A 9,568-nucleotide genomic window follows, 5' to 3' on the forward strand; every position below is an offset into this window, starting at 1 on the left:
TTTTCAATGAAACTGAGTGTGTGTGAGTGTGGGGGAGGTTATTTAGCTACAAGACAAGAGACATGGTACCCTTTAGAGAGAGAGGGGAGTATTTGGGTCATGGGATATGATAGGAGAGAGAAAGGGGGGGTGGGGTATACTAGTTTGGAAGATAGGGTAAGTTGCATGTGAGTTAGGGTGCATTATTGGTGATAGGTGGGGTAGCTTGAGGGGAGAGAGAAAGGAGAAAGGACAAGGGGAAGATAAAGGGGTCGACCTTTTGAGTGGAGGAGAGGAAAAGGGACACACGGCGGGGCAACAGTGAAGAAAAAGGAGGCAAGGTGGGGATGGGCTGCCCCGCAGGCAAGAGGTGGCCTATTTTACCTTTCTCATAGATTTACATAATCATACTTTATTTTTTTCTTACTTTTTTCCAATGACTTTTATCACTCCCTCCCTAAGAGGGGGTTTTCATGGGGTGGGGACGAGAGAAGAGGGGTATGGGAGCTTGGCTTGTGAAAAGCCTCCATCATCATCTCTTGTGTATTGATCAAAGCACCGCAAATTTTTTTCAACCGATCCAACGTTGACATACTTGTCTTCTTGCAATCTTGCAATATGTGCTTGATTGTTTTGCTTGTGATCAAATTGTTTTTAGTCATGTATGATGTGCAATATGCAGCAACGCCATGGCCATTGAATATAAATTGAATGTCAATGTTTGCATCCCATAGACTACACAACTCTTTGTTGAAATTGTTTGTGTAAATGTCTTTTGGATGTCTTTTCAAGAGTAGTGTTTGCTCTGTGATGTTCACCGAAAGGGACTTAATATACACTTCTTCAGTCATTCCCAAAGAGGTCAACCATTCATCATATGACACTTTTGAATCATGTCCAAGAGCAAGCATCTGTTCATCAATGCATTTTTTGCAGGCTAACAATGCGTTTTTCTCCGTTTGTGCCACTGCGATTGGATTTAGAATCATAGTTTCTCAAGAGGGTGGATGTGGGAAACCAAACCGGTAAAAGCTTTTACATTTTTTGCATGTTTTGCGATGGTGGTGGGTTTGCATGGTTTGAAGAGACTCTTCTAACAAATTCTTGTCGGTAGTAATATGTGTGTCGATAAAATGTATTGTTTCATTATCCGGCGCTACACCAAAGAGAGGTGCATGTTTCACCCAAAGTAATCCATGATCATGCTGACTTCCTCTATTTTGAAACACGGTCACAAAAAAGAAATCCGTCAACTCACCAAGGATGGCATTGTTGCGTTTCAATTCCATTTTCATTTCTTGAAATCTATGGACATAGTATCGTGCTGTTGTTACAGGATCAGAACGTACAAGTGCACGAATGAATGAGGCTTTGGTTGGGTAATCTATTTATTTAATTTGAGGATTCAGTGCACACAAACATTTTTTCAAAAGGTCCCATCTTTGCTCAGCACATGAAAATGTTATAAAGAAAGTCGGTTGGCCCAATTGACGAATCATTGCAAACTCGTTTCGCTTAAGCTTCACCTTGTAATCGATTGAAGTACGTAGTGACTGAAAGTCGTGGTACCCTAGCTCGGATAAAAGTAGCTACTCTATGTTAGTGCTAGCTTGAACATCGTTTGCTTGTAATTGTTTGCCACAAAGTTTTCCCTTGCGTAAGCGTACCCATATAGATCCAAGCACTTTCGCAATAATAATTTTCATTGTTTTGAAGAACAAATTTTTAATGCTGCTTGCAAATCGTCTATCCACATTTTTAACCTCCCATTGTGCTACTTTTTGGTATTTTTTTTTCTCCAACACATGATACTTTCTTCTTTCACCAAAAAACAATGTTGGGAATGACAATTCCTCACAGGATTCATCATCGAAAATGCTCAGAGGGCTGAATCCCTCACAAGGTGCTATACTTGCAACTTGTGAATTATGGTCCACAACTTGTTGAGCGGAGTAGATATCGTGCACCAAAGTGTCTGTAGAATCATTCTCGTCTTCAAGATCTTCTTGATGTGGACTGTGACACACATCTGGATGGATTGTGAAACTAGATGACCAAGACATATCGATAGAAACACCATGCTCAATGTACAAGGAAGTGCTCAATAGGTCAACCAAAGCCTGAAGTACACAATTTGGCCGCACAATTCCACTCAAGTAGGCATGATCATAATCAAGCTTACGCTTTATCTCAACTAGAATTGAAGCTTGATCACTAGAGAAGCGTGGCAGCACTCTTTGTACTCGCGACAAATCTGCCATTACATTTACAATGTTGCCGTGTAAATCAAATTGACCTTCGAAGTTGAGTTCTCGAATTTGTGCGAACAGTATGCGCAAGGATACAAGACGACTCTCTACTGAATTCAATCTTTCTACACTAAATTTTGACACTAAAAGTCATCTCTCTTCTCATGCAAAACAATGGTTCCTCTTGTTTTTTCAATGCGACCTTGCACGTGTGACACACTCGAAGCACCTTATCGTCAACTACCGCAATTGATTTTATGTTTTTGAGAAGCAATAACTCCACCTTTGACATGCCATGCAAACTTTTATGAAACATAAGTGAACCACATGAAGCACAATCAAAAGAAGGCGTATCCTCGATGATCTTCACATATTGTGAAGTTCTACTAGATGAAAGTGTAGAAATTCTTTGATGTTTTTGAGATGACTTGGACATGTTGTAAATTTTGGTTGTGACTTGCTGAAGCGTAAAGGTTTCGGGATATAGACTCAAGAAAATGGATGCAATTTGCTGAGTAGCAACAACATGGTTGTCGACAAGTGCAGCTAGAGACAAACTAGACTCTTTACTCCATATACATCGTTTACGTTTAGGTCGGTCAAAACCAGCAGGAAACCATAAAAAATCACCATGAAAACTCAGCACAACCAAAGATGGCAAAGTGGATGATGATGGACAGTCATGTGCAGCAAAGGAGCAAACTTACCGCATAACTCCACCTTGGTAAAAGTAAAGGTTACACGCAACAGAAAACATGCTGCACATTACACTAACCAAGTGTACGCTTAACACCATTGAGGATTGGCGACTAGACAAGAGAGAGATTATAAATTCTCTTTGATCAAAAGAGGACGATTGAAGACTTATGATCCAAGGCTGCACCCAAATTTTCAAAATGTTTTCATTTCTGAATGCTATTTGCTCTACAATAACATCAACTACTTTGGACTCAAGAGATTGCAACGAGAGGCTCAATTTAAAAAGTTGAAGTAAGCTTAGCAACACATCTTTGTTGCTCGGAAAGTTACATATAAATATGGGATCAAGGTACAATCTTTTACTTTCTGCCCACAAAATGAGATCACTTGCCATTTTACAAAAAGTATAGCGCAACAAAGAGAAACACAACTAAGCACCTTTGAAAGCAGTAACCTGACCCGACTTGTCAAGAGTGAACCAACCGGCCTTTTTAAAGTTCAAGAGTGACGATTTTAAATCTACCAAGATTTGCTCAAAGAGATGCAGAAATGGACGAGAGAATCCAAGTACAGAGTCGACTACAGCACCTTGTAAAATAACACCAACAGCCTCTCCATCTTGAGGATACAATTTGGCAGGTAACACAGGTTGCTTATTGATTGTAGATTGTCTTCCACATGAGTAGCAAAATGGATTGCTAGCTTGGCGGCTTACATTCAAACCTTTGCACGTGCCACAAGAGAACTCCACATCCAAGCTGTTCACATTGACAATCTCCAAAGTTCCAAAAACCTACCAATTTTACATTTACTAATCAAGATTTTAGCAAATTCAAAGGCTGACCAACACTTACAGCCTAAATATGCAATAAAAAATTTACCTTCTTCCCAAAGCCTAAATTCGAGACTTGTTTATGCAAGTAATTTTGGAAGACATCATCCAATGAAGGAGGCAATGGACACAATATTGTAGCATCGAGGACACTCAAAGTGTTCGACAGGTGCTTAAAGGCGTTGATGTTACGAGCAACACAAGTGTAGAATCCCTTTTCTTTAACCTCGTTGACCATAAGTTGATAGTCGAGGTGCCGTGTCGGGACAAACAAAAGCTGCCATAAAACAAGTATCAGAAAAAAAGAATTCGCTATAAATTTAAAAGCTGGCCAACACTTACACTAGCTCGATCACTTGTTGACGGACCGTCTGCAATAGTCAATCGAAAACTAGGAGTGCCATCACTTCTAGTTGCATTCTCTATTTGACGACAATGAACGCAACTGTTGCCACCGACTCGTTGGCATTGGAACTTTGAGCCAACAGCTCTTTGATCTTCTGTTCTGGATAAAGGTAGAGGCAACACTCAAAGGGCTCTACCTTAACAACCAAAGTAGTTGCATCTGCATACAAAGCCCACAAACAGGTACCGCCGTCTTTTGCAACAGCCCTTTTCACACATGCTCCCTCGATGCGAACATAGTCATGAGCAGCAAAGGCCTCAATAAATTCTGAGAGATATATCTCAGTCACAACAAAAGTCACAGTATGGCGAGACTCTCTGTCAAGGAGGTCTGCACGTAGGTATCTACCAAATTTAGACTTGGGTATTTTATAAGTACCATACTTACACAGCACTTTGCCTTCCAATGCAAATCTAAAATTTGCAGTTTCTGACAACTCGGAGATAGCTAAGTTTCTTAGGGCAGGGGTTATGGCTAGCTGCGAAGAGAAAGATTCAACATTCAGCTCATCTTTCTCTTCGCCTATATTTTTTAAGAAAGGGGACGAGAATGAGGTATCTGCCAAGCATCTACTCGCCTTACCTAAAAAAACCATTTGTGTGAGCAAAATTCTCTATCAATCAACATAAAAGACAATAAACATTACCTCTAACTGCGAGCAAAGCCTTTTTTATAGATGAGGAAGAGGCTTTGTTCAACTTCCCTCTTGGGCTAAGTTTTTTGCTATGCGGAGAAGATTCAAAGATTTGATTGGGGTTCCGAGACAAAGGTGAAAAATCAGCAGCAGTGCTACACTTCTTACTCTCAAGAAGCTCTACTTGCAAGGAAGGTGCTTCTACAGGCTCGGGCTCAGACAATGCCTCATTAAAACTAAGATCTACAAACATATGCTCATGTCAATACTCAAGATCACATGCTCAAGTAACATCACAGCTCAAATAAAATCTTGATGTACTCACCATTCATGGGAGTATCCATTGTATGAAGTATATAGAGCTAGAATTGCAAGCAATAGTGAGCAAGAAGAGCTAAGGGCTCAAGAAAAGCATATGTATATTGTGCAAGGAACAGTTGAATATATAAGAGCTGCATGAGTAGTAAAGGAGAAGTAATGTGTTTCTATGATGAATTCCAATGCCTCACGTTCAGCATAAAGGCCAAGACCTAGAGAGATTGCAATAAAATGATGCAATATCTTTTCATAAATGAGGAGGTATCATCTCACGTTCTCAAAGTTAGAGTGCACGTTTATTGAGATAACTTTATTACCTGACTACGTGGCAATGAAAGTAAGCTATAGTTATTTAATTATTTTCAAAAGAGTATATTGATATCTCACAATAAATCTGAATAAAAGGACATTACAATCAACAAATATATACCAAGACGGTGTACTTTTCATGGACGACGTGTTTCGTTCAAGAAATCCAAAATTATCAAAAGTTTAAAAAAATAAGTTTAGAATTCTTTTGTTAATATTAAAAGCTGTTGACTACATTAAAAGAACCTAATTCTATTAAAAACCCTAATCTTTTAATAAATTTATATTTCTCAAAAATAATATAAACCTGTCTATTTTACAATATTAAAATTAAGATTCGGTACAATAATATTTTCTTAGTTTTGATCAATATCTAATGTGTTATAAAACCGAAGACTATTTTGCTCAAAAATACTACACTAAGTTCGAAAAAAAATTGGCAACGTATCTTCATACGAAATTACTAACAAAATTATGTACGAAAACAAATAAATTCGGCCAATCTCATAAGCTTGACATTTGTCTTTCCCTATCCCATAAGCTCAGAATAGAATACCCAACATGAAGGATGTAAATCCATAGTTGGCTATATGATAATCATCACAGCTTATCCAATAGTACTATTCGTTTTATTGTTCAGTCTGTTTTTATTCCATCTCTACTCATGTAGAGATGAATAGCAAATGAGCAGACATCACGGCAAATCCCCGTTAACATGAAAGTAAGCCATAGAAAAAGCTATATTTTTTTGCCTAAAGAGGCATAAAAAAAATACTTTACTTTACAACAGAGGAACTTGACACATTCAACATACAAAGCTAACCATAAGGACAAGACAGTAGGGAATCAAAAGGCTGAATCAGAATGTTAATAAATCTCGCATCACCATGAAGAAGTGATCATATAAGAAACATAACCAATTTTAAGCATCCAAGATGCTCACAGAAAACTAAAAGGCAAATTTCATTACTATTCCAACATAAACTTTGCGAAACTGAGAGATTAAAGTAAATTCTTGATTACTTAAAAAGTTCTCATCACTCAGCTTAATCCGAAAATAGTCATGCACATTAGCAACTACTGTATACAAGAAAAGCCTTGAGCTTCTTTAGCAGCCGAAAAACCAGAATCGAACATTGTTAAAGTTGTACAATTAGCCAAGCTAATGGCTTGAGATCGATAACATGTGTGGAGGTACTCCAGAAAAGCTATCATCAGTGGATCTGCAGAGTCAAACCAGCAGTTGGTATAACAAGAATAATACAATCCGAATGTACTCAAGACTTAGAACACTAAGAAGAACAACCAAAATAAGGTACATAAATAAAGACAGGGACATGAAACAAAGCCAAGATATCCGGCCCCATTCCCTAACCAAAACTTTAACTTTATGTAAGCCTCAACATTATGTTAACTTTGACGTTATCTAAAGGCAGAATCAGTGAACTTAACAACCCAAATAAATCTGCTCACATTGTGTCCCAGTTCTTCTCAGCAGTCGTGTCCCAGCAGCCAACTCGATAGCTACCACTGCCCTGCAGTCCGAAACGATTACAAACAAAGCATAAGCAAAGCAAAATAACATGACCCCCGCCATATGCTTCTCAGAGTGATGTGGCCATGCTCATTCTCCAATGCAGATCTCATCAGCCTACAAGGCTTGCAGTAATCCGCCGATGACGCAACTGCATCTCCAAGAGAATCAAAATCCAAGTCTGCTAAGCTTCCAAGCAACGAATCATCCTCCAGGATCATTGAATCACAAACAAAGCATAAGCAAAGCAAAATAACATGACCCATTGAATCGAAATATAACTGCAGACAGGTCTCCAGAAATATGCGCATCAACCAAGCAAAAGAATACCATCACGCTCTTGAGATGTTCTTCGCAGGCAAGCACGCATTAAACTCAGACCTGTGGAAGCGGCAGGAGGCAAGTCCCAATGGCAAACAAAGAGGTCTACGCACGCTAGCTGGGGCGAGGTGTCTTGGCATCGAAAGCAGCTTTTGCAACAGATTATACCCACGCTAAAGCTGTCGAGCAAAGGTAGCGGGACTGACACCGTGCAGACCCATCGTAGTGTAGAAGCCCCGATACATGATACCTCATACAAGAACAACACATAAGCCAAAGCAAAGAGAGAGAGAGAGAGAGAGAGAGAGAGAGAGAGAGATGGAATCTCTGCGTGACCGAAACAGTATTGCGCAACAAAGCAACTCACAAGGGCGACGAGGCAAGATGACCTTACCTAGCGCAGGCTCTATGGGCCTCACTTCCTTGAAGGCACACCCAAGCAACTCTCTCGACCTCGCCATCCCTCTGCGACAGTGGCTACGCATCCAAATGATGGCCTACTTGAAAACCTAAACAGGGTGTCTTATCACCCCTCCAAAAATCATCACAAGCCAATAAAAATGGGACACATCACCAACTCATATCCCTACATCTACCAACCACTTCGAATACCGATTTTATGCACCTAGTGGCCACATTCTCTACCACTTTAATCATGCCACAAAGAGGTGCTTGATTAAAAACCACAAAATGACTATAAAAAAAGAAAAAATATTTTAGTTAGCAAAAAGAGAAGTGATCTCTATATCCTTTGCCCTTTGGACAGGCCAAAAAGCAAAAGATAAGCCTTAAGGCTAAGAAGGAAAGAATGGCAAAAGAATAAGGTGGACCCAAAAGAAAGGGTGCTGGCGGGCTGGAACGCCTCTTTTTTTGTAAAGTTTGATACAAGAGACAAGAGCAATAAGGGGAAGGGAGCAACGACGGCCCCTCGTTGCCCCTTGGGGATTAAAGAAGGGGAGAGAGGATGTAAAGAAAAGGGGGAGGACTTTAAGAAAGGAGGAGTTATTTTCTTCTTGCACTCAAGGGTTTTTGACGCATCCGAGAGGGAAGAAAAGTTCAAGGAGAGGAAGCTCTCGCGTGTGTGTGGCGGCAAGGAAGAATCTCCACCATCAGAATAGCACCATCGAAGGTCGTCGAGGTCTATTTTTTTTAGGGGTGCTCGACGAGATTGTGCCGACGAAGCCGGTTGTATCATCTTGAGTAAAGTGAAGGAACATTTTCCGCTTCTTGGTGTCGATTCCCCCTTCCCCTCTGCTCTCGTCCTATGCTCTAGTGCAATTCGTGGTGTCGCGTACGACTGTGTGTACTCCTCAAGCCATCGGTGTGTGAATTTTCAAGGAGGGAGAGAGAGAGAGAGAGAGAGAGAGAGAGAGAGAGGTGTCGTCTGTGATTAAGCACAAGGATTGACCATTGTGGCATGGGTGTGTTCAATTGTGGTACTGCCAAAGGTGTGTGTTATTAGGTGATGTGCAGGTGGAGATCTGCTAGCAAGCCGTGCGTGTTTTGAAGGTGTGTTTGAGAGGATAGGGGTGCTATGAGTGCCCTAAGTTATAGGAAGGCCTTCATTAGTGTACTGGCCGTGTTTCCCATTCCCCCTCTCCAACGTGGATCGCAATCCATGTTCCCTTGTAACTGACTAAGACCATACTTGCACCATAGCTAGAAGTGGTCACAAGGAGCCTAGTGTTTTTTTCAAAACTAAATTTGGATTTGATTTGAGGATTCTACAAGTAGAATATATTTTTTTTTCCAAAAGAGAGATAAGTTTTGTCGATCTGAGATCACCACCAAGTATTTTTTGTATAGATTGCAAGCACGTGGCTTGAAGTGATTCTGATTTGGAGGTTTTGGAAACAACCAAAGAGGTAATAGGTCATGGTTTTGCAACAGTAATCTTCTTGATGTATTTGTGATCAGGGGGATTAAATTGGAGTAGAAAATAGATCGTAGGAGACCAGGTTAGTCACATTTTCATGGAACAGAATGTGTGTGAATCGCATGTGAATCAGGGCCATCGCAAACCTTAGAGCCCATTCCTGAGGAAAGTCTGTATGATACTGCTTCAGAGAGATCTTACACCTACGTGACAGAGGGATTTAAAAGTGTGAAAGGTAACAAATATGAGAGCGGGACCATCCCAACCTGCACCATCCATGAAACTGTTGCACTTGAAGTATTAGTTTGAAAATGAGCAAAAGTCAAACTAAATAAAATTGGGTTCTATCTGAATTTAGATTTGGCAATAGCCCTATAATGACAACATTAGATATGTTGCAGCTTGAGGCTT

The 9,568-nt window shown here is 40.2% G+C and overlaps 1 protein-coding gene and 1 long non-coding RNA gene across 2 annotated transcripts; both read right to left on the reverse strand.

The window, feature by feature from the left end:
- Window positions 1-3,286: 3,286 nt before the first annotated feature.
- On the reverse strand, window positions 3,287-5,143 carry LOC147456401 (uncharacterized). Its single transcript, XM_086513847.1, has 6 exons — window positions 5,125-5,143; window positions 4,812-5,042; window positions 4,333-4,747; window positions 4,102-4,264; window positions 3,809-4,036; window positions 3,287-3,720 (listed from the first exon to the last, which is right to left on the reverse strand). The coding sequence occupies exons 1-6, from the start codon at window positions 5,141-5,143 to the stop codon at window positions 3,358-3,360; spliced, it is 1,419 nt and encodes a 472-aa protein (XP_086369973.1). The 3' UTR covers window positions 3,287-3,357.
- Window positions 5,144-6,451: 1,308 nt separating this feature from the next.
- LOC147456402 (uncharacterized) lies at window positions 6,452-7,806 on the reverse strand. The gene is made up of 3 exons (XR_015188513.1): window positions 7,676-7,806; window positions 6,900-6,961; window positions 6,452-6,649 (listed from the first exon to the last, which is right to left on the reverse strand). It is a non-coding gene; the product is annotated as an uncharacterized LOC147456402 (long non-coding RNA).
- Window positions 7,807-9,568: the final 1,762 nt, after the last annotated feature.

Source organism: Adiantum capillus-veneris, chromosome 6 (genome assembly GCF_014529385.1).
Source record: "Adiantum capillus-veneris isolate H3 chromosome 6, ASM1452938v2, whole genome shotgun sequence".
Lineage (NCBI taxonomy): Eukaryota > Viridiplantae > Streptophyta > Polypodiopsida > Polypodiales > Pteridaceae > Adiantum > Adiantum capillus-veneris.

What these genes read in the sequence shown, in the direction of transcription:
- LOC147456401 (XM_086513847.1), bottom strand. An exon ending in GGCTTTGCTCGCAGTTAGAG is followed by an intron (nt 4,748 to 4,811) that starts GTAATGTTTATT and finishes TGGTTTTTTTAG; the next exon opens with GTAAGGCGAGTAGATGCTTG. An exon ending in ATTTAGGCTTTGGGAAGAAG is followed by an intron (nt 3,721 to 3,808) that starts GTAAATTTTTTA and finishes TAAAATTGGTAG; the next exon opens with GTTTTTGGAACTTTGGAGAT.